The 25721-nt window shown below is 49.2% G+C and overlaps 1 protein-coding gene across 10 annotated transcripts in view; it reads right to left on the bottom strand.

Moving 5' to 3' along the window:
- PPP6R3 (protein phosphatase 6 regulatory subunit 3) overlaps positions 1-25721 on the bottom strand; it is a 1665951-nt gene that overhangs the window by 1391896 nt on the left and 248334 nt on the right. For all 10 annotated transcript variants that reach the window (XM_086957827.1, XM_086957831.1, XM_086957834.1 and 7 more), the window contains one exon: positions 2233-2370. In XM_086957827.1, the coding sequence (XP_086813953.1) occupies positions 2233-2370 (138 nt within the window). The remainder of the gene's footprint in view (positions 1-2232; positions 2371-25721) is intronic.

Genomic DNA, 25721 nt, shown 5'->3' with positions numbered 1-25721 from the left:
GTGCGTGACAGTTATCAGAGCTCTCGCTGCTTACTCGGCACTGTTGGGTTAGGCGGGGGAGGGGGTCCGATATGACTCGCGTGATTCCTCAGAGGCCCCCTGTCCACTCATGATGATGACAGTTGTAACTTACTTCACAGAGCGGAGCACGCCACCACACATAGCAGATGAACGGAGATCTGTTAATTGAGACAGTAAAATCTGCAGGCGCTGGTCGGTCTCATCATCTTCGAGGTTTACGTGATCTGTAAGATCTGAGATTTCATTTCAAATTCAGACAGTCTCACAGTAATAATCTCAGCACTGGCTGCAGGGCTGCTCTGTCTGGTCATCCTTCTTGGGTACCAGTACTAATCACTTGAGGGCATTTTCTTCAGACTACAGGGTGCCGGTGCGTGTTTTGCCACTAGGGCTCTCTGCTCTATCTGTTGCAGCCAATAAGTATTTGCGTATTTAACTGTGCATGTGTCAGCATATGTACACAGAACTTAAGTACTGCTACCAAAAAAAATTGTTTAATATCATGGTTATGCATTAGTTTACAGTACAGTCAGGTTATAGGGGGGAGCACTAGGATTAGTGTCCTTCCATTTCTGGTGCTCTGCAGCAGTTTCAAGAAGTTCTTGTTGCTCAAATGGCTGTAATTTCTGATATTTAGAACTTTTCCCCCGTCTTTATTGCATGAGTTTTGCTCGCGAGAATGTGTCACTCAAAGTCGTTGAAATGTCACTTAATTTCATTGAAATTATAAAAATGTCACATGGCCATCTGAAACCATGGCAGCTATGCAGGTCTGTGTCCATGCTGAAATGTCAGCAAGGGATACTGGCAGTGTCAGAGAATCCTTTGTTACACTCACTTAACTTGGTGAACACTGGGGCAGAAGGAGAAAACCGGACAGGTGAAAAATCTGTCAAGGTGCCTTCCTTCACAGTATTCAGCATGTGGACAAATTGATTGGCAGTTCTGCGCCATCATCTGAAGTTCTTATACCACTGCAGGTCCAAGGAACAGAAATGGAGCAAGAGATAAATACAGCAGGCACCAGCTCATGTTCGTTATGCTTAGGGGTGCTCCCCTTCTGGCAAGAACAAACGTCAGTCTATCTACACTCCAAACTCTAAGGCACTTGTATCTTTCTCAAACACACAAATAAAGAGGGCTGACGTTTCACAAAATGGGAGATTCTTCAAACTAAAAGTGGAGTGCCAATAAAAATATATGTTTCTCTAAGAAATGAAACCGCAGTGCCTTGTGATCAGCATCCATTATACAGGAGCAAGAAATGAACATGCCAGTGTCTAAATCTACCACGTTAGAGGTGATAACGTGGTCTAAAAAGGGTCCATCCTCAGAAAATAAGGTCAGAAAATTGAGCTAGGGTGACACCTCAAGAAGCCACCCAAAAGTCCAACTAAAATCTAGTACCCTCCATGGAGAGGCAGACTATTCCCTCCTCACACCTCATCAACAGTGCAGGGCTGTGGGACCTTCAAATCATTCCAATACCGCCAAAGCTGTTCCAATTATTTATAATGAAACGGCTCTGCGAGCAAGTCAAGTTGTCCGACACCTTGACAGGTTTAAAGTGGAACCTAGCTTTCACTTTGAAAGAGGGGCTTTATGCAGAGCACAGAGGTGTGACTCACCATGTATGTGAATAGTTCACTCCATGGAGAAGTGGACATTTCTAGTCTTTTATTATTAGCACAAAGCCACAGTACAAGAGATGCAGGAGTGGGCACTAGAAAAACCTCTGGCTCTGCTGGTAAAAGTACAAACCAGTGAGTTAGTAAATGCAACTCCACAACTTGTAAAGAAAAGTAAACTACCAAAGAAGAATATCACATGTTACCAGAATATTGTTAAAAAGGTGGAAGAGGACCAAGGTGTCAAGGAGGTAGACTTACGATGGTGAAAAAGGTGAAGAAGGCAATTTCAGAAAAATAAATCTACTGTAAATTGAATCACTATAAGAACATGGAGTAAAGGTTGCGCAAAAGGGCCATGTTAGATAAGGAACTTAAGAGTGAAAGCAGGAGGATCTCAACAAAGCACAGTACTGAGGGGAAGTACTCCGTATCCTAGATATTCTCCATTTCATTTGGATCACATAGTTGTGTACTTCCATTTTACTTGCTTTTTATATAGGCTTAAGCATTGGTCATAACTAACATCCAACCAACGACTTCCACATTTATTGCAATTGAACAAAATTCAAAATGCACTTACATTTAGCACATCTTGCCTGAGTTGTGGAGGTTCTATACACGTAAGTAATCTCAGTAACAAATCCATAATAGCAGACGTTCCGATGTGCTTTATAATTAAGTCAACAAAATCATCTTTTTTCTTTAGGAAATCCACAATCTGGAAGAAATGCAACAATAGAACAGATAATCATATTTTCACATCTGGCTGCAGTCCTATCATTTAACGGTTTGTAGGACGGTGAGAACTTGCATTTCTATAAAATGGAGGGGGGGGGGTTCATCCTTTGGGAAGCGCTTACATATTTTTCTACTAGGTCCAGGAATCACATAATATATGAACAATCAAACATCACCCTGAAGAACAAGTTACTTACCTTCGGTAACGATATATCCGTAAGAAACATTAGTTAGTATTAGATTCCTTACCTTAGAATATCCCCAGGCGTCAGTCTGGATCCGGAAACTTTTGCGTAGCAGTACCCCTGCGCGTCGGTAGGCGTCGTCTGCAGGCGTCCCCTGCGGCTCCGCGTCAGTCGTCGGCGTCGTGCGCCGTGATGACGTCGCTGGAGTATATAGACGCCGCCTCCGCGCGCTGACGTCAGTTCTTTGCACACAGCTTTTCCGCGCCAGAACACGCAGAGCCATGTGAGAACCAACACTGGTGCCATTTGAAACTAGGGCCCTGAAAGGGATGTCCCTAACTCTAGGTATCAGTTCGCAAAACGGGGAGGATGGGTGGGTCGGTAAGGAATCTAATACTAACTAATGTTTCTTACAGATATATCGTTACCGAAGGTAAGTAACTTGTTCATCTGAAAGAAACGCGTTAGTATTAGATTCCTTACCTTAGAATAGATACCCCAGCAATACCAACCCCGGTGGAGGGTCTGCGAACCAATACATTCTACACCAGAAAGTCCTGGAGGACAGAACGGCCAAAGAAGCCATCCCTCCGGACTGGACTGTCCAGGCAGTAGTGCCTCGCAAAGGTGTGCAGCGAGGCCCATGTAGCAAATATCCTGCAAGGGGACTCCCCGGCCCAGGGCAGTAGTAGCCGCCGTGGCCCGAGTGGAATGGGCCCTCAGCCCAACAGGAGGCTCCTTCCGAACCAAAGAGTAGCACGCTTTGATGCACAGAACGAACGACCCACCGAGAGATGGTCCGTTTATGTACCGCCCGTCCCTTCTTCGCACCCACGTAGCCAACAAACAGTTGGTCATCCACCCGGAACTGGCGTGTGCGATCCATATAAAATGAAAGCGCACGTTTTGGGTCCAGACGATGGAGCCGCTCTTCATCCTTTGAAGGATGCGGAGGCGGGAAGAAGGAAGGGAGGGTGATGGACTGCCCGATGTGAAAAGCAGAGACAACTTTGGGCAGGAAAGAAGGCCTAGTTCTCAGAACCACCTTATCTGGATGAATGGACATGAAAGGAGGTTTGACAGAAAGAGCCTGGAGCTCACTCAACCTCCTGGCAGAGGTGATGGCAACCAGGAAAGCCGTCTTTAAAGTCAGGAGACGAAGAGGACAAGAATGAAGCAGCTCAAAGGGAGCCCACATTAAGAATGTTAGAACCAGGTTCAAGTCCCACTGAGGCATCACAAACGGAACAGGTGGATACATGTGTGTGATGCCCTTCAAGAATCTCGTTACAATGGGGGACTTGAACAAAGAAGGTTGATCAGGCAGCATCAGAAAGGCTGAAAGGGCAGAAAGGTAGCCCTTGATAGTGCCCAGAGCAGAGCCCTGCTGGGCAAGAGAAAGAAGGAAGAGAAGAACCTCAGAAAGAGGGGCAGAGAGGATCCACAGCCTTTGCTGTGCACCATGCCACAAACTTGTTCCACCGACAGGCGTATACAGATTTCGTGGAGGAACGCCTGGCTGCCAGAATCACATCACAAACTTCAGGAGGCAAGTCAAATGGCCTCAACTGCCGCCGCTCAATCTCCACGCATGGAGGGGGAGGCTGGACAGGTTCGGGTGGAGGACCGTCCCCTGTTGCTGCGACAGAAGGTACTCCTGAAGGGGCAGGCGGATCGGGGGACCGACTGACATGCCGAGTAGCTTGGGATACCAGTACCTTCGAGCCCAGTCCGGAGCCACAAGGATGACTTGGGCCCGGTCGCGCCTGATCTTCTTCAGCACTCTGGGCAGAAGTGGTATAGGCGGAAAGGCGTATAACAGACCGCAACTCCACTCGCGCCGAAAGGCGTCGCCGTGCGAGTGCCGTCTTGGAAACTCCAACGCGCAGAACTGATGACATTGCGCGTTCTCTTCTGTGGCGAATAGATCTAACCAAGGCTCTCCCCATTGCCGAAAGAGGCCTTGCGCCACGTCCGAGTTCAGACGCCATTCGTGATCCATCGAGCACCGACGGCTGAGTTCGTCCGCCCTGGCGTTCAGAGAACCTGCCAGGTGTTGAACCGTCAGAGTCACGCCCTGACGTTCCAGCCATTGCCAGAGGCGCAGAGCCTCCTGGTAAGGGTCCACGACCCCACCCCGCCCTGTTTGTTGCAGTACCACATGGCGGTGGTGTTGTCCGTGAACACCTGCACTACACTCCCGTTGACAAAGGGGAGGAACGCTTTCAGTGCCAAACGAATCGCCCGCAGCTCCAGCAGGTTTATATGGAGCCGGGAATCCGCCGGAGACCAGATGCCTCTGATCTCTGCCTCTCCCAAGTGGCCTTCCTAGCCCTGGAGGGACGCGTCCGTCACAACAACGTGCTCCGGTTGGGGAAGGGAGAGGGATCTGCCTCTGACCCAATCGCGGTCCGTAAGCCACCACTGCAATTGTCTCGCAGTGCCCTCCGAGATCAAGACATGGTCGGACAGGTTGCCCTGATGCTGGGCCCACTGAAACTTCAGGTCCCACTGCAGAGCCCGCATCCGCCACCTGGCGTGATGCACCAGAAGGATGCAGGAAGCCATCAGCCCCAGCAGCGTCAACCTGACTGAAACCCGGGATAACGGCTGGAAGATTGGAATCAAAGCCTGTATATCCTGGATTCGCCGTTCGAGGATAGACCCGAAACTGCGCCGTGTCGAGAACCGCTCCGATGAAAAGGAGCTTTTGAGAGGGGCACAGGTGTGATTTCGGCACATTGATGGAGAACCCCAGCAGGTGCAGGAGATCTGCCGTCATCTGAAGGTGGCTGACGACTGTTTGGGGCGAGCCCGCCTTCAACAACCAGTCGTCTAGATAGGGGAAGACTGAGACCCCCAATCTGCGCAGATGAGCTGCGACCACCGCCATCACTTTGGTGAACACCCGTGGGGCGCTTGTAAGGCCGAAGGGGAGCACGACAAACTGAAAATGCACGAGGCCTACTGTGAACCGCTGGTAACGCCGGTGGGCCGGCAGGACGGGGATGTGAAAGTACGCATCCTGCAAGTCCAACGCTACCATCCAGTCTTGTGGGTCTAGAGCAGCCAAGACCTGAGCCAAGGTCAACATCTTGAACTTCTCCTTCCGGAGGAAGCCGTTGACGTTCCTTAGATCCAAGATAGGACGTAGGCCCCCTTTGTCCTTCTTGGGTACCAGAAAGTAGTGGGAATAGCAACCACGACCTACTTCTGGCCCAGGAACGCGCTCGATGGCCCCCTTGGCCAAGAGGGCCGTAACTTCCTCTTTCAGAAGTGCCAAGTGGTCCCCCTGACACACGGTGGTTCTGCGTGGCATGGCTTGAGGGGTTGTCTCGAAGGGGAGGGAGTAGCCCCTTCGGACGAGCTGCAGCACCCACCTGTCCGACGTTATTGTGCGCCAGTGGGAGAGGTGATGGCGAACCCTGCCTCCCACCGGTGTCACATGGGCCTGAAAGCTCGGACTAGGAGGATTTAGTGGCAGATGCTGTGGGGGGAGGTGTGGCCTGACTTCGCCGCTGTCCCCGACCGCCACCACGGCGGTTTCCAAGGCCGCCACCGCGTTGATAACACTGTTGCGGTGCGTGGCTGGCAGCACGTGTGGGACCGCCCCTTCCTTGGCCACGAAAGGAGCGAAACGAACCCGTTTGCTGGCGCTGGGTCGAGAGACTCAAGGACTTGGCCGTGACCCTGGAGTCCTTGAAGCGCTCCAGCGCGTGGTCCGCTTTGTCGCCAAACAGGCGACAGCCATCAAACGGCATGTCCATCAAAGCATTCTGGACATCCGCCGAGAAATTGGCGGATCTCAGCCAGGCGTGGCTACGAATCGCCAACGTCGTGGACATCGCTCTGCCCAGCGAGTCGGTCGTATCAAGACCACACCTGATGGAATATCTTGCTGCGTCTCGGCCTTCAATCATAGCCTTGCCGAGCTTAGCCCGTACCTCCGCGGGGCATTCAAGCAGCACATCCGCGACCGTGTCCCACAGAGAGTGGGTGTAACGGCCCAAGAGGCACGCAGTGTTGCAAGACCGCAGTCCCAGACTCAGGGACGAGAAGACCTTCTTACCATACTGGTCGCACCTCTTCGATTCCCTGTCGGGCGGGGCCGACGGGAATGCGGTCTGGGAGGTGGAGGCCTGGATCACCAGACTCTCAGGGGTGGGTGGACAGAAACTTAGGGTCGTCCGCACACGGACGGTGGCGTCTGGTCACGTTTCTATCAACAGGCGAACCTGAAGCGGGCCTGGACCACGTGCCCAAAAGAACGTCCGTTAAGGCCTCGTTAAACGGCAGCAGTGGCTCCTGTGGGCATGACTGCGGTTTGAGTACCTCGGTGAGGAGGTTAGTCCTCACGGCCGCGACGGGGAGCTCAAGGTGTAAGGCCTTGGCAGCCCTCATCAACACCACTGAATAGGCAGCCCCCTCCTCCGTAGCCATGGTAGGAGGCGAGACAAAACCAGGGTTGGGGGAGGAGGGGTGGGGGGGGGGGGGGGGGGGGGGGGGGGGAGTCATCTAGACCACTGGCATCACCCAAGTCACCTGTCCAGTCCATGTCATACTGACACTCGCGTGTCATAGGGTCCTCTGACCCCTCCCACCCCTCTCCGTATTCTACATCCTCACCATACTCGGAGTCAACAATGTAGACCGGCTCCTCGGGGTTCACAGGCCCCATCGGCGTCGAGCCCGGCGTCTATCGATGCCGGTCCGACTCCGCGTCCGGATTCGGAGAGGGAATGGGGACGGCGCCGGCCGGAGCCGGGGAACCGGCGCCGCGCGGGGGCGGCGCCAAGGGTTGCCCCGATGGAATCGGCGCCAGAGAGGCCGGTTGACCAGCCGGCGTCGACCCCGAGGGTCCCTGCGGCGCCGGGATCAGAGCCGGGGCCGGAGCACCCGACGGCGTCGAGGCAGGGTCACCCGAGCCGCTAGGGCCCCCAGACGGGTTCACAGGCCCCGAAGGCGCCGCGGAACCCGCCGGAGGAGAAAGAGCCCTCATGGCCACGAGGAACACCTCAATCTCCAAGGGGGACGCGCCTTGCCCAAGGACCGCAGGGTATGAGGCAGGCCGCGTCGGCGACTCACGCGGAGCCGCGAGGGTGGGGCTACCCGAACCCCCCGCCGCATCGCGGGGGAGTCGGGGGTACGATGACGACGCCCCGACTTTTTGTGCTTCCTACCTGAGGAACCAGAAGAATGGTGACTACTCCCGGAGCGCCCGTGACGGCTCCGCGACCGCTCCCTCGATCGCTCCCTCGACCGCCGGCCGGACCGGGACCGCTCTCGACGCGGGGCCGACACCCAGAGCTCGAGTAGCTTGCGGGACCGCTCCCGCCTAGCTTTATTAGTCAAGGCCCAGCAGTCGACGCAGGCGTCCACGTCGTGGTCGGGGCCCAGGCACCGGAGGCAGAGTCGGTGATGATCCGTGACCGACATCGTCCGGTCACAGTCGTCACAGTTCTTAAAACCGGGCATCCTACCGGCACCGTAGAAGATTCAGAGATCAAAAAACTTGGTCAAAAGACCAGAGTACTGCTCTTCGGATCTGCGCTAACTGGCGCGGAAAAAAGAAGAACTGGCGTCAGCGCGCGGAGGCGGCGTCTATATACTCCAGCGACGTCATCACGGCGCACGACGCCGACGGCTGACGCGGAGCCGCAGGGGACGCCTGCAGACGACGCCTACCGACGCGTAGGGGTACTGCTACGCAAAAGTTTCCGGATCCAGACTGATGCCTGGGGATATTCTAAGCTAAGGAATCTAATACTAACGTGTTTCTTTCAGATCATGCGTGCCAAAATGCTGTGTGCGGCGAATAACTTACACCATTTGCTCTCCATAAGCAACACATGAGCAAACCTGAGGGTCTTGTAAGTCATAGATTCAAGGTAGATTAAACAGTAGAACTACCCAAACACTTTTAGACAAAGCAATTAACTACCTGTAGTTTAAAATATTTAAACTGTATTATTAATGTTGCAGAAGGTGAGAATCGGGGGGGAGGTGGGGTATGGATTACTGTTACCCCGAGAAAATAAGGGTGACTAGACTATTATTGTGGTTACTTATCTATAGAAGTAATCACAAATTGTTTCAGAAACATGTATTATGATGTTCCTCAGGATAGGTTCATAAAAGATGAAAGGATTATATTCCTTACCTTGTAAGCACCTGTTCTCGTCATGTAGTACTGTAGATTCTAGTGTTGGGTCCAGATGTGTGCAAGTGCTTTTTCTTTAAAAAAAAATATTTCGAGGTAAGGCGACTCCTCTTGGTAACCGTGCACATGTTCATCAGCTCCAGTGTTCGATTGTTTTGCCACAACAGATGTGAATCTACAGAACTACATCTCAAGAGCAGATGCTTAGAATTAAAGTACCAATCTGTTAGAGGCATGTGAGACTGTAGATACACATGCCTTGCATAGACTGTACAGTAGTGTCCTCCAAAAGCAATGGCTAACCAGTGGTTGCAGTTGTTTGAAAAGTGACCGTAGCACAGCCTGTCCTACATTGACATTTGTTCTTAGTGAAAGTGCGTGTGGTGTACACCATGTAGCTGCTTTACAAATATAAGCTATGGGGATGTTGCCCCAGAAAGCACTATTTTAAGAGTAGAATGTGCTCTAGGCGGTAGAGACAAAAGTTATTTTGGCTTTGACATACCATGTTTGAATAATTTAACGATCCATCTAGAAATGCCGGATTTTTAAATGGGATTTTGTTTATGAGGGGGTTGAAAAGCAACAAAGCTGTTTTGCGAAAGTCTTGTCCCGTATAATATATTAATGCTTGTTTGACATCTAGTGTATGAAGCTCTTTCTGCCAAAGAATCTGGTTGAGGGAAGAAAAACCGCAGTTCAATGGCTTGGTTAAGGTGGAAAGGGACATTACTTTTGGAAGGAATTTTGTGTTGCTAGGAATAACCACCCTATTCCTATGTAGATGGAAAGATTGTTCCAAAGTAAGTGCCTGGCGCTCACTGACACGCATTAGTGAAGCGATGGCAAATAAGAAAGCAAACTTCCACAAAAGAAATTTAACGGGGCAATTCTGTAATGATTCAAAGAGTGGACCCCATAAGACTTCTGAGAATAAAATTGAGATTCCAAGCAGGTGGGACTTTGGGTGATGTTTCTCTTTTAAGGCCTTCCATGAAAGCCTTCATAACCGGCACTTTCAAAAAGGGTAAGAGTTGCTCGTTTTGTAGATAGGCAGCCACTGCCGCAAGATGTAGACGTATGGAAGTGTCAGCAAGGCCAGAGCGCTGTAAATGCAAGAGGTAATAAATTGTTTTGTATAGGTTCATTGAGTGGATAATTTTTTGGGTTATGAGAAAAAACAAATAGTTTCCACCTGGCTGCATAACAAGCTCTAGAGTTATGTGTATGTGCTTCCTTAAGGATGGTCGTACATTCTGGTGGCAAATTTAGATACCCGGATTATATGATTTCAGGTGCCATATCGAAAGGTTTAGAGCCCCTCTGGGTTTGAATGTCTGATTTTACCATGGTTCTGAGTGAGAAGGTCCGGGTTGAGGTAAAGCTTCTCGTGTGGGACTACTTGAACGTTCGAGTAGTGTGGTGAACCACGGTTGAGGAGCCCAAGTGGGAGCCACCAGAATGACGGCGCAAGACGTTTGCCTGAAGGATTAGTTACTTACCTGTAATCCTAGTTCTCTTCCAGGGGTATCCTCATCAAAGTCATAAGCACATGAATATTCCCACCCATGTGCGGGAGTATCCGCCCTGGAGACTGTCTTGTTAAAGTGTGCACCGATCTCCAGGTGACAGCCTTACAGATCTCGGTCATTGGAACATCATGTAAGAAGGCTATTGTTGTAGCTTTCCCCCTAGTGGAGTGTGCTTTAGGGGACAAGAATAGGGGGTTATTTGCCAACAGGTAGGCCAATTTAATACAGGACACTATGCATCTTGAAATTGACCTTTTGGAAGCTGGAAAGCCTTTCTTCATAGAACCATAATTTGAACACAATGGATCTGATCTCCTTATGGCCTTTGTTCACTCCAAATAGAACTTGAGCACTCTCTTAAGGTCTAATGAATGAAGGAACTTTTACGCAGGAGTGGCAGGATTGGGAAACAAGCATTTACAATGCAATGGTTTCGCCTTTGGAAAAGTTAGAGCTATTGGCATTGTAAAAGACAAATTTTGTATTTATGTGTTGGTTTTGAAAACAGATAAATAACTGGCATTGTCATTTACATTGCCATTAGCTTAATCTCTCGCAAATGTGAGACCTATTGTACCCTACGGACGAGCTCAGCAGACAGCAATTACTACCACACACACACACACACACACCCACCCACCCAGAGCCACACACACCCACCCACCCAGAGCCACACACACCCACCCACCCAGAGCCAAACACACACCCACCCAGAGCCAAACACACCCACCCAGAGCCAAACACACACCCACCCAGAGCCAAACACACACCCACCCAGAGCCAAACACACACCCACCCAGAGCCAAACATACACCCACCCAGAGCCACAAACACCCACTTTGCTCTTCTGAAATGTTGGCATGTATGATAGTGAGCTGTGTGTGGCGAGTGTGTCTCGTGAGCAGTGTGTGCTGAGCTGTGTGTGATGAGCTGTGTCTCGTGATCCATCAGTGTGTTGTGAGCTGTGCGGGGTGAGCTGTATGTGGTGTGCGGGGATCAGTGTCTGTCCCCCGCGCTGCGCTTGTTTTGCCCCCCGGTCGGATCCTGCGCTGTGCGCATGCGCAGTGCCGGCTGCCACTGCCCCTCGGAGGCTCTTTCATTGTCTCGCATCTCTCCATACATAAATCTTAAAAGTATACAATCCGTTGTGTGTCGGGGTCGATGCCCCGCACACCGCCCTACTCTACACACGCTAACAAGTGCTGCATCAATGCCCACAGAAGAGTCCCGTAGCCCAGCCACCGCCCTGCATCTCTGGTGCTGCACAGATAAACAACTGTCGATATATGCGATACCAATGCAGCAAACCCAGCTGCCGTATCATTAGAGACAGAGAAAAAGAATGTACCTTCACAACAAAAGAGCAAGATTCACACCCAGAGAGTCTCTGTTAGAGAAAAAAAGTAAGTCAGACCTTAACAAACTTGTCTGTGTGACCACATTTGGTTCCCACACGAACAAGTTTCGACAAATTGTCCTTAAGAATTGGCATTTATTGGAGAACCTTAACTGCCCTATGCCCAAGCCTATCTTCGCAATGAAGAAAAACCTCAGTATTGGTCAGCAACTGATACGTGCTGACAGCTACATCCCGAAACCTAGAAGCAACTTGATAACACAATGGAACTTGCCACCTATTGTGGGACATCACCGATGTGGGAATTGTGTTGCCTGCCCGACAACACTGGAGGGTGAGGTTTTTGACCATAATGGAATTTCATGGAAACACACAAACTTTACTAATTGTAAAACGAAAAATGTGGTTTATGCAGTGCTTTGCCCATGTGACAGGGTTTACATCGGCAAAACGAGCCAACAAATCAACATCAGAATAACCCAACACCGATCAAGAATCAGGAAAAGGGTCCAATCAGCACCAATGGTTGAACACTTCATGAGCCTAAATCACAATGAGAATCAGTTTAAGTGGACTGTTCTGGCAACAATTGACTCAAAACATGGATCTGTGTGCGTTGACAGTGCCTTACTGCGCAAGGAGGCGTATTTAATCATGAAGTTTGATAGCATAAACAAAGGACTGAACTGCATGAGTGAGCTTAATAGGGCATAATCGGCTGATTGGACCCCCGTTTTTGATTACTATGTATTTCCCGCATGGGTCAATTTTTTGACCACCGGCTAATAATTTTTGTGATAATTAATCATGCCCTTAGGACTTATGGACCACATATCCCAGAATGCACCTTCATGACTAGGGGGCATGGCTCCGCCCATGTCACGTGACTCCAGTCCGTAGTTGCTAACTAGTAATGGAGACGGCAGCATGGAGGTCTGTCCCCTCTTTGATTGTGTAGGAGACACTCATTGCAGAGATTCAAGCATACCTCGAAGGTAAGCGCGTCCCGCCGTTTCATTAAATCCTGGACACGCTGACGAGTCTTGTTTCTATCTGACTCGGGTAGTTGAGTTTTTCTCAAACTCCGTTTCCTTTCCATTTTTAGAAACTAAAAATCGGCGCTGACCCGCACACCCCTAATTCGTGGCAATTCTACATGAAATGAACAATCATTCACGTAAGTGCTGTTCTGATGAGCGCTTCATGCGTTCCTCATAAGACGAATTAAATGTCTAACGCTAGGTTTTGTTTGAATTCTTTCCACCAGAATTGATGAGTAAAAACGCCACGTTGTTCCTTAGTGCACTGGAAGATTGGAGACGGTATGCCCTTTGTGAACCCACATTAGGTAAAACAACCCCCCCCCTTTTTTTACTAAACCCGTGTTGGGCTATTAAAATGTCTCACACTTGACTTAGCCTCTGTTACCTTGTCAATTTCAGGCGAGCACTGCATAAACTTACAACAGAAGGCGCTTATTTTCCCGCTGGTCACAGACCAGGTATGGAGCATATTTTTAAGTTTAAATGATTGCTTTGGTATAGAGACGTTTTGGGAAGAGTAGTTTCAATCAGTTTTTTTGTTTTTTCACAAACAGTTGGTTTACCTTCAAAAGACTCATCCAGCCCTGATGAGAGTCCGGCAATTCTAAAAACCGAGACTTGAAACGCGTCACCTTCAAAAGACTCATCCAGCCCTGATGAGAGTCCGGCAATTCTAAAAACCGAGACTTGAAACGCGTCGGCCACTATATTAAGTATAGTTTGAATCTGCATCTTGAACGATAGGAATCCTTGCATAAATTTGTAATTGTATTCCGCACAGTTGCATTCTTTTTCATTCATGAATTGTTTAAATATGCAAGAACGATTTCACTATTTTCCAACTGTTTTCACCACTTATATGATTTGATCTCTATATGTCATAGTTGTTGTTGTTGTAGATAAGATTTGTGAACTTTGTTTATATTTTTTTCAGTATGTACAATTGATTTGTGATGTTTTTCAGTCGTTATGTGTATTGTTAGTAGGACATCACTAAAATGGATTCTCTGTTGAGTTGATTACATGTCCTTCTGTTTATAAAAATGTTGAATAATTAAAAACTAAGTAGCCAAAATCAAAGGCTAGGATAAACGTATTGATCTGCGTTTATTTCTGTTTAAAATAATTCTTCAAACAAAGTGGTTGTGAAGGTACATTCTTTTTCTCTAGCAATAATCGGCCCTACCTTCCTTCCCCAATTTTGCTGGGCCAATCCCCTTCTTCGAACAGTATCATTAGAGACAGGCACGCATCCTTTTATCGTCGTCCTGCTACTATAATGCTTCCTATAAATGACTTTGATGTGCCAATGCCATTCCCACGTTTCACGTCTCTACCAGGACAGGTCCCACCAACAGGATCTATACCCCAAAAGCTTTACTGTCATCTTTCTAAAATCGACAAAATGGGTGCCAAACAGAAGGTGGGTGGCACTAATCTATGTAAGCATTTGGAGACTAGTCAGCCTGCACTATGAGTCATTGTACGCTCGTAGCTAGCTGCATGCTTACCACCAACACCCAGCACTACCAGTGCCCTCCCGTGGCTTCGATTATAGCAGAGGGCACACAGTTCTACAGACTCCGGTTTCACCAGCAGGCCTGCGAATGTCTGTAAAGCAGCCCCGGACCACAAACATGTGCAGACGCACACGACGTACCTGCAGCAAGGTGATGCGGAATACACAGCAGCCTCTCCTGCGTTGCAGCCCAGGAGCAAGCCATGAGCTGAGCCATGCGGAGGGCTTAGAAGCCACGAGCACCGGCACTTTAACGAGTGGAGAGTGAAAGCAGTGCGGCAGGCCACCCCATCCACCTGAGTGTCGGGGCAACACTGGAAGCTGGGCTGAGTCGGGGCGAGGATGCACAAGACGGCAGCCGAGCTGCACCAGCTTACAACAATGAGGCGTGGGCATGAAGGGCTGCAGTGAGAGCGAGGAAGGAGGGAGAGAGAAGGCGCGACAGGCACTTCAGAGCGAGTGTGGAAGGCAGACCTGAGCGAAGGACAGGCAGCGGAGCAGCGTGTGCGCCGACAGGCAGCGTGACCGGGGCAATGCTTCTGTGTGGCACTCAAAGGAGATCAATTTGAAGTAAGTTCCATAACCAAGACTACTACTTTATTGATCAACATTACACCGTTTTTACTTCATTTCTGATTTATGGTACCATTGCTTCTTTGTTTTTGTGAGGCAGGAACCCAAAATCGCATGCTCCATCTCTAGCCAAATTGTTCCTCTAAATGTCACATTGCAATCTCCCCTCTCAGAAATAAAAAGGCTATGGTTTTCTTGGTAGGAGTCTCGTTATTATGAGTTTCAGCTCTCTGACATCATAACAACAAGCCATTAAGCACGGGCACAAGGACGGAGGGGGGGCGGGGGGGGGGAGCTGGAACGGGCAAACGGACAGCGGGAGGGGGGAGCGGAAACGGGCACACGGACAGCGGGAGGGGGGCGGGAACAGGCACAAGAAGTCAAGAAAAATAAAAACAGCACTCACCTGGACATCTTCCGGCGGCAAATGATCAAAACATGGCGTCCCAAAAAAAAAAAAAAACCATCCGCCCACCGCCACATGACGCACGAAATGGGCGGGTTGTGTGAAAATTGCCGGAAGGCCCACGAATCTGCTCCGGCAATGACGGACAGATCTCTCTTCCAATGGCTAGCCTCCATTTATGGAGCTAGCCAATGGAAGAGAAGGCGGGACAAAGTGCCCATACTGTTAAAACATAAGATTTCGCCTGCGCGAAACACTGCTGGGCAGCTTTCGACAGGCGAAACCTAAAAAGGAAGGAATGGAGATCGACTGATTAAAATGAAAATCAGATACAACTTTTGGCAAAAAAACAGGGCGAGTCCTTAACACTACCCTACCCTGTTGTGGTGTAAAACAGGATATGGTTCTTTGGCACATAGCGCTTGGATCTCACTTACTCTGCGCGCTGATGTTAACGCCACTAGAAAAGCGGTCTTCCATGTCAAGTGCTGCAACGAGGCCTTATGAATGGGTTCAAAAGGAGGACCCATTCATTTAGAAAGGACTAGATTCAACTCCCAAGGAGGAGAAGGAGGCCGAACAGGGGGATAGACCTTCTTCAACCCCTGTATGAAATCCTTAACCAACTGCAGTTGAAAAAAGGAAGGCTGGTTGGGAGACTTTCTGTAGGCCGTAATGGCCGCCAAGTGCACTCTGATCGAGGGATACTTCAAACCTGCTTTGGTTAAATCAAGGAGGTAAGGAAGAATTAACTCTTCCTGCCCAGTTGTAGGGTTAAAATGAATACATGTACACCACAAGTAGAATCTCTTCCACTTAAGAGTACGATGCCCTTGTGGAAGGTCTCTTTGCCTCTTTCAGGATGTGCATACAGTCCAGCGGTAAATTCAAGTGTCCATATTGCAGGATCTCAGGTGCCATGCTGCCAAGCTCAGTGAGGGAAGGCTGGGATGGAGAATCTTCCGGCCCATCTTGGTCAACAGGTCCGGTCTGTAAGGTAGCCTCTTGTGGGAAAGGACCTTCAACTGCAACAGGTCCGGGTACCACCACTGACGCGGATAATCCAGAGCTATCAATATCATAGTCATGCTGGATCGTTATGAGCTTGGACACCACCTTCGGGATCAGAGGCAGGAGAGGAAAGGCGTACGCAAATATTTCGGACCAATCCATCACAAGCACATTCCCCCTCGATGAAAAATATCCGCCACCACCTCGTCGGTTAGCACCCAATCTGGCTGATCTTCGAAGTGCCGACTGGGTGAGTCTGCTTGCACGTTTTGCTCCCCTGGTAGATGCACTGCTGTGATAGAGAGGCCTCGGGCCAGGAGCCAGTGCCAAATGACTTGAGCTTCCAGGGAGAGCTGGCGAGAACGCATACCACCCTGCTTGTTGAGGTAATACATGGTGGTCGTGTTGTCCGTTTGGATCAGAATAGAGTTGGCCTTGATTGAGGGCTAAAAAGCTTTCAGAGCTAGGTGGACAGCTCACAGCTCTAACATGTTCATATGATAGGACTGTTCCTTGATGGAAAACCGGCCCTGGATCTGCAGGCAATCCATGTGTGTCCCCCCCTCCTTGAAGAGATGCGTCCGTTATCAAGGATTGTGTCGGAACTGGTTGATGGAAGGGTACTCCCACCAAGAGGTTCTTCGGTCGAGTCCACCATAGAATGGATGATTTTGCAGCTTGAGAGAGCAGAATACCGTCCTCCCAGTGACCTGATGCTTGGTTCCACTTGTCCTCCAGGTCCTGCTGCAAAGGGCTCATTCTCAGTTTGACGTTGGGAATCAGAAATATGCAAGAGGCCATTGATCCGAGCAGAGATGCCACTTGCCTGACCGTTGGGTGATCTGTCTGGAGAAGAGTCTTGCACTTCTGTTGCATCGATAAAGTCTCTCCTCCTAAGGAAACGCTCTTCCTATGCTTGAATCCAGAGTGGAGCCCAAATTATGAATTGTCTGGGTAGGCCGGTGAACTGATTTTTCTATGTTCATAGGAAGAACCAGCCTGCAGAGCAGCATCAGGCAAACTTGAAAATTGTTCCTTACTTTCCGAGGAGATGGCCCTTTCAGGAGCCAATCGTCCAAGTAAGGGTAAACAAACAGACCCCATGCACTTGGTAAGGACTCGTGGGGCAGATTTCATTCCGAAGGGCAAGACCTTGAACTGATAATGCTTGCTGCAGACTACGAATCGTAGGTATTTGCGATGACGTGGCACAATGGGTATGTGGTTGTGTAGTTTTCTGAAGATAAGGTGGTTATCCATGGATCTTATGTTGTTGGGCTCACACAGGGTGGAGAAGTGTGGCTCACTGGTTAGAGCAGGCAGACCCTGAAGCAGAGGTCAGACCCGGGACCAGGGTTCGATTCCCGACGCGGCAGGGTGTTGAGCTCAAATGTCCACGGACTCGATAATTCTCGCTTCGGTGCCTGACCTAATCATGGGTTCACACTCTGCAACTCTGGGCATTAAGCTTGCTTAATCTCCACAACGGCCCCCCGCGCGGGATGCCTGGCTTTCACCTTGGAGATGCCCTGTAGGGGCTATCTCACAGGGAAAAGCCAGGACGGGTTCCCAAGGCAAGCGCGGAGATACCCCTTCGGGGGTCGATTCTGGCGCTATATAAGAAATGTAATAATAATAAGAAATGTACGAGTCTTGGAGGTCCATCGAACAGATACAATCTCCTGCTTGCAGATGTGGACATATTTGATGAAGCAACAACATGCAAAACTTTTCTTTCAAGATGAGCTGGTTCAGCAGTTGAAGGTCCAGGATAGGTCTGAATTTGTGCTCCTGATCTCGTTTTGGCACAAGAAAGTACCTGGAATAAACTCCCTTCCCTCGCTGAGTGGGAGGAACCTCTTCTATGGCCTTTTTTCGTAGAAGGGTTTTCACCTCTTGACGAAGTAGCTGTAGTTGGTAAGGACGAGATCATTTCGGAGGAATGTCCTTTGGAGGCACATGAAAACGTAGTGCGTATCCACTGCGCAGTATATTGAGCATCAAACAATCTTTTGTTATGTTGCACCACTCTTTCAGATGATGTGATAGTCTCCCTCCCACTGAAGTGGGCAACGGCGCAAGAGAAAGCTCCCGTTCATTGCTTCCCTGCTGATCTGGCCGTGTTAAGAGGATTGCTGCTAGTGACCTCCTCTACCTCTGTTCGACTTTAAGCCTTGGAACTGTGATTTGCTTTGTTTTTTGCTTTGGGCCCATTGAGGGGTTTCAACTCTCTGTTGTTAGCCCTTGTGCTGGTTGGGTCTGTATCTCCGTTTGAATTCTTTCTTCTTTTCTAATCCCACCCCCTTGTGTCTAGTTCAGTTTTCATCCTAGCCATCTTCTTATCGGTGTGAGCGCCGAACCGGGAGGAGCCAGAAAAAGGAAGGTTAAGAACCCTCTGTTGTGCATCTGGTTTAAAAGCGGTCAGTCTTAACCAGGCCGACCTAGCGCAAATCCCATGCGCATACAAATGTGATGACTGAGTAGCACAATCTGCTGGTGTGTTAATCATCTGGTTGCCCACAAGGGATCCCTCTGTGATGACCTCTTCGAAATCCTTCTGATCTTCTTTAGAAAGGTTTTCCTTGAAACATTCCAAGGAGTCCCATAAGGCTCTGTCATAGCGGTCTAATAAAGCTGCTGTGCTAGATACTTTTAGCGATGATGCTGCAGACCCGCAAACCTTCCGGCCCCAAGAGTCCTAGGACCTACTTTCATTGTCCGGAGGGACTGATGAAGACGCCGCAACTGCGTGCGTTTTTCTTGACGCTGCGATAACAGACTCCGCAGGCGGATCCGATTTCAAGAATACAGGGTCTATTTTTGCCGGCTTGTACTTCTGAATTCTAGCCGGTGCAGCCTTAATTGTGGACGGAGTTAGGAAAATGTACATTACTGGTTCCAGAAGTCCAGGAACAAGAGAGCAACGGTCGAGACACAGATTTTTGATGTAAAGTCTCAAAAATCACAGTTGTTGCAACCGGAGGAGCGGACATCTGAATGTTCAGTTTTTGAGCTCCTCTCTGAAGCACATCATGGTATGTATTTATGTCATCTATCGGAGATACTCTTGATAGAGAACTATCCAATAGAGTGGGTGAATTGTCCCTTTTAGAAGAGGAAGTGGAGGAGGAAGACCATGTAGGATACCTCCTTTTGCGACGGGAACTGGGCGGTCTGCGCTCTCGCGATCTGCCAGTACGGTCCCTACGTCTGGCTAAAGGTGATCTATCCACCTCTTGCACTAATCGTTGCAGAGGCGATCTGGGCAGAGGGCTGGTGTATTCCTCTTCTCGTCGCGATGCTCCTGTAGGATTTTTGCTCCAGTGATGAAGGGGAAGGAGCCATCTCAGAGAAGTGAACAGAAGGGGAGGTCCCACTGTGATGTGAAGGTGATCTTTATTGCGACCTTTCTGAATGCCGCTTTGGGGATGCCGATGGCGAATTTTCTGTTGAAGGGTGTCTTGAGGAGTGGGAGGATGAGTGCTGTGTCGCTGATTCGGTCACCAAAAACACAGAACCCTCTCCAGACCTTACTGATGTGGGCCTTGACGTTGAGCGAATGACCTGCTCTGACTGAGCCATTCTCAACGCCAACCTTGACCTCCTTCTCGACGTAGATTCCTGGCCAGGTGTTGGAACCAGTCTCGACGTCGAGTGTCTCGCCGACGACGTCGGAGTAGCTCTGTCTCGACACTGAACGTCGTTGAGCAGACTATGGCGGAGGACTTCTGCTCCGACACCGATGGTCGCCGGGTTAACGACGGCAGAGGACTTCTGCTCCTCGACGCCGATAATCGCCGGGTTGACGACGCCGGAGGTTCACCATTCTTTGGCGTAGGAGGTGAATGTATTGACATAACTGAAGGTCGGTGTTCTCTCGCCAGCGAGCCCGCCGTCTACGGTCTTCTTGTCGACATAAGTCTCACCGGTGATAGCTTTTTCAGGGCCGAGCCTGACGCGGACGAGGAAGAGTGATGAATCTTGCTCCTAGAAGGAGATCTAGCCCTTTTGGAGCCCTTCCTCACCGGAGACCTGCCTCTAGAAGAAATGCTCTTTTTCTGCCAGTCCAAAAAAGCGGGTTCTCTCTGGCTTTGAGTCCTCTTAGATAAAGACTGGCAATGAGGGAAAGTCTCGGGAACATGGTCCTTGGGTAGACAAAGTATACAGACTTCATGAGAGACTGACCTGGCCTTTTTTTCAAAAGAAGGGCAGGGGTCAAAAAGAGATGGCATATTTGAGTGGAAAAAAAGCCAAATCCCGTCCAAAAAGATAGAACCTTACTTCCTAAAATGTAAAACGTCGAAGTAAGGCACAATGTTCCAGAAAAGTGAAAATTATTTCTGACAAAAATCAGAAAGAAGTGGAGCTGTGTAACTAGGGTCCTCCCTGAAGGAGCCGGAAAGAACAACTGACCTAACTGTCACCCCTGAGGCATGATGGGAAGCTGGGGGTCATGGCTGCCTTAAAGGCACAGTGCCAGTTTATTGCTTTGTTGCTATGAGTTCGCTTTTCAGCCTTTTTGGGCTATGTTTTCTGCAATGCAGCCTGTGAGCGGTCAATGCTTTCAGTCCTATTTATGGGATTGTGCTAAGCATTAAAACAGTTTCAAACATGCTTTGCTGTTTTTTCCCTGGTTTTTATTGTATTGCTTATGATATACAGGGAAGTCCTTACAGCATTAGTCAGCATATATATTACACACATATATATATATACACACACACACACACACACACACACATAGATACATATATGTTGGTCACACATAGGATTGTGTTTCCGGGGTCCCGCGCATTGCCAGGAATAATAATGTGCTTATGTCTATTGATGAGTATCCCCTGTAAGAGAACCTCCGAACCAGAAATGGAGGAAGAGGCAGAGGTAGACAAGTGTACGCAAATATTCATGACCAACTCATTCTTAGTGCATTGCCTTTGGATGGGGGTGTGGGAAAGAGGTCTATGCGTGGCAAACCCCACACTTTTGGAAATATGTGAGGATGACTTGGGTGCTAAGTTCCCACTCGTGGACTTGTTACTGCATCCTGCTGAGGGGTCAGTCAACTCTTTGTCTGTGCCCGGAAGATGTTTGGCTAACAGATATTTATTGTGATGTATTACCCAACGTCAAAAGGCCAGGGAGACGTGACAACTGTAGAGAGTATGCCCCCTCCTCCTGTTTTTGTACATTGGACAATGACAGCCATGCACTGAGACGGCATTGCCTCCAAGCTGGGGTAGAAATGGCTATGCTATGATAGGTGAGCAGTTTGAATCTTCAGATAGTCGACATGGAGATTCTGGTGTTTGGTGTCCTAAGAGCCCCTGAACTGTTAAATCTTTTAGTTGAGCACTTCACCCTGTGAGGGAAGAGCCTGCTTATAGCACGACTTGTGGTACAGGGTCGACGAACAACCGCCCATTTAACAAGTGTTGTGTGTTCCACCACAGCAGAAAGTGGAGTGCGGCTGTCTACCAACAATAGATCATACAGTCGACCTTCTGACTGATTCCAATGTCGTGCCAAACATTCTTGTAAAGGTCGCAGGATCACTTTTGCATGAGGCACTATGGCGATGCACGATAACATTCCCAAAAGACGCATAGAAGTGTGGAATGTTAAGTGTTGATTGGCTTGAAATTGTGGTAGCAGTGTTTGAAAACGGTGAACATTGGCTGCATTTGGATAGGCTAAAACTAATTGAGTATTGAGCATAGCCCCTAGATATGGCTGCAGCTGTGAAGGATTAAGATGGGACTTTTGAACATGGATAGTGAACCCCAGTTGATGAAGGAGGTTTATGGTAATCTGAATAGGTTTACGACACAGGTGTGTACATGCTTTGGTAAGTCTATATACTGGAAGACATGAATGTTCTGTCTGCGTAAATGAGTTGCTACCATTGCTAAGCATTTGGTGAACATTTTAGGTGCAGTGGTGACTCCGAATGGAAGGACTTTAAATTGGTAATGTTTTCCTGGTATCACAAACTGGAGGTATTTGCGATGTGCTTGGTGGATAGGGATGAGAAAGTATGGGTTCTTTAAGTCTAGTGCTGACATGAGTCTCCTTGCTGTAGAAGGGGAACCACCCATTGAAGTGTGACCATACGGAAGGGCACTGACAGTATGTAGTGATTCAGAGGCTGAAGATCTAAATTGGGCCTTAGAAAGCAGTCCTTTTTAGGAATAAGGAAGTACAGGGAATAAACGAGATTCTTGAGGTTGTAGAGGGACTGGCTCTATAGCTCCTTTGATTAAGAGCTTGCACTTCCTGTTTGAACAGTTGGTAATATGTCAGGGAGAGTCTGTGGGTGCGAAGTGGAATATTGGGAGGAGTACTGGTGAGCTCCAGGAAATACCCATGTTGAAAAATGTCCAACACCCACCTGTCCAATGTCATGGACTGCCACATGGCGAGAAAGTGTTGCAATCTACCTAGGACAAGTGCAAAATGATAGGCGGGAGCCTGGGGCAGATGTCACTTTAACCGGATGGGGCATTACATGTTGGTGTACCATTTCCCCAACCTTTGAAGTTGTTCCCCCTTAGTTGCCTGAGAAATACCCTCTAGATGGAGAGGATTGGGTTTGTGACCTGTAGGAGGATGCGGAGACAACTGTAGACAAGGCTTTCGAACCTGCTCTATAAGAAGAGTTATGAAAGGAGCCCAGAGAAATGGTAGTTTTAAGTGCCCCCATAGATTTGGCAACTTCAGTATCTGTTTTCATTGGCTCCAAGGCCCCATCTACTTGTGGGCCGAGGTTTGCTGGACTTCTGGCTTAAACCCAGAGATACGCAAACCAGGCATGCCTCTGTCAGAGAATATTTGTATTGATGCCTCTGGCAGAAGTATCTGCAAAGTCCGATGCGCATCTAATGGAGGAGATGGAAATGAACTTTCCTTCCTGAACCAGTTCTTGGCCTTTCTTTTTATGTTCCTCTGGGAGATATGAAGGAGTTCCTTCATCTTTTCCCAGTGAGCTCTGGCGAATTGCAAAAAACACAGGGATTGTTAATCAGATATGACATTCATTGGCAGATTGGGCAACAAAACGTTTGCATGAGGCATCTATAAGTTAAGTGTGGGGAGGTTGGGGGTGGGCCAAAGTCAATCCTGCCAGGGGTCTGGGGAAGGCTGTAGTAAAGTAGGATCTTTCTGGCATAGATACCCCCAATCTATGCCTGGCAGCAGTATGTTTTGACTGCTAAACAGGACCCCAGTGGCAGTGCGCTATCCTCTAAATTTGATTTTAACTACTTAGTGACACCTCAGTATGCCAATTGTGAGGTGCACAGTTTCTACCTAGAATATGGTACTGCGCTATCAAACGTACTGGTACACCAGTGGTCTCCCATGGGCTGCAGCATGTATTGTGCCACCCATGGGAGTCCATTCAAACTATCTGCAGAGCTGCTGCCTCTGTCTGCATGAAATGGTGCAAGCACATTTCACTTTAGATATAAGGGTTTCCTTGTATCCCGGTCACTGCACTTTTAACCTATAAGTCGCCCCTAAGGAAGGCCTTTCAGTCCAAGGGAGGGGTTCATGGTTCTAGGTGTGTGGGTACCCCTGCACAAGTAGATGTACCCCTACAAACACCAGACTCCATTGTCTGAGCTTTTTAAGTAAGGGACAGCCATTTTAAGGTAGGTAGTGGACACTAGCAAGTCGACATGTCCGGCTTCATAACGGCTACCCCAAACCTGGTCATGTTAGGTATCAAACATGTTGAAATCATGCAACTACACTGATTCCAGTGTTAGTTGCACAATGCCATGTACGGGGGACTCCTTAGAGGACAACCACACCCCAACACCTACCTGTGTAACATTACAGGGTCTGCCTGACAGCCCACGCTGCTGCAGACCCTAGACCGTGTTCTGCCCCACTGCTGATGACCTTAACTTAGGCAGGGGGAAGCTGAACAAAGGATTTCCTGCGAAGTAGAGGTTTGAGCACCTCTACTTTAAGAGCACCACCATAATTAGTGCCCTCCTTGCATACACCAGTTTTGCCCAGTTCAGGAACTCTTGGCTACCGCTCTGACATGAAACTACAAAAAGGACAGGGGAGTATCCACCCCACGGTCCAGCTCCTCCTAGAGAGGTCCCCAGACCACCTCTAGGTGGCCACTTGATTCTGCAATTGTGAATCTTGACCCCTGGGAACATTAGACTACCTAGGCCAGCTAAGAAACATCCCTGCCCCCTTTGCCAGATAGGTGGGTAACCGCAGAAGATGTTTTTCCCCTTTTTAGGGTTACTTAATGGGTCCTCGGAGGGTGGGTCGTAAGATTCGTCTGGACAGCATCTTCATGGTCAGACTAGAAGGTCGTAGGAAGACAGGCATAGACTATTCTGCTAGTGGACACTGAAAATCTGCTGCATCTTTGAGTCAGGACCTACGAAAAGACTGCTCTTGGCGGAAAAACTCCTGCTGCAACTTTGTCTCCACACTCAAGTTACTGCAACTCAGTGGTGCTACGTTGACTACCAGTTTGCTGAAAATTTTGTTTCACAGACATCGCCAGACTCTGCAATACAGGTGGCAGTGTGGTCTATTGGCTCTCCAGAGACCCGACCAGTCTTCCCTGCAACTTGGGAGACTGAAATCCCTCTCCAGCTGACTTGAACCGCCTCCCTGTGCACCACATCAGTTTGCTGTTGCCAAGGCTTGTTGGCTCTCTTCAAATAAGAACTTCAAGCTCCAGAAGCCTTAACCTCCAGCACTGCACAGCTCTAAGAACAATGTCCTGTCTGCATCCTCTGCACCGTGAGCCTCCATCTTCTGTGTGCTGCTGAGGCTTTCCTTGATACTTCCAGTGCCTGCTGCCAGGGGCTCAAACGATTCCAGCTGGCTCTCCTGCGTGCTGGCTCCGGACTTACTCTACTGGGTTAGTCCCACAGACCTTGCTGGTCTGCATCCTAGGATCTTTTTCGTTAAAGCAGACTGCTGCAGCTGCCAAGGCTTGATGGTGGTCCCGCCTCCCACTGACCTTCCTGCATTGCTTGTTTGTCGTGGAACAGCTGGTGGGGCAGCTCCTGTTCTCCTGCATGGTCACCTGGGCTCCACAGCTGCTTCCTCAAGACAATCGTACTTCAGCAAGTACCTCTGACAAGTGGTGACATTCTGCTTCTGCTATACCTGGTGGTTCAGACTCTGCCCCCTCTGCTTTCAGGTACTTCTCGTCTAGAAGCCACATTCGGGCTCCACTATTCTGGTCCACAAATCGCTTCAGCCACAGGACTTCAAAGATCCTCTATTGGTTCCTGCGGTCGGGTACAACACCACTCCGGCCCATGCACCCAGGCTCCCTGGTATAGGTATCCTATTTCCCTGGGTATCCATGGGTGGAGTGGATCTCCAACCTTCCTTGACCCAATTGGTGTACTCTGGGAAGGGTCCGGAAAAAGAAAATACCAACCGCAACTTAACCTGTGTTGGCCTGTGGACGTTTGACCCATAGTAACCACTCTTTACCTACGCGCCTTGGAGCACTACCTCACCTTTGGCGATTCCTTGGTTCTCCTGGGCTTCTCTAT

Source organism: Lissotriton vulgaris, chromosome 2_1, assembly GCF_964263255.1.
Source record: "Lissotriton vulgaris chromosome 2_1, aLisVul1.2, whole genome shotgun sequence".
Classification (NCBI taxonomy): Eukaryota; Metazoa; Chordata; class Amphibia; order Caudata; family Salamandridae; genus Lissotriton; species Lissotriton vulgaris.
The sequence above is the reverse complement of the archived record's forward strand: the minus strand, read 5'-3'. Positions and strand labels throughout refer to the sequence as shown.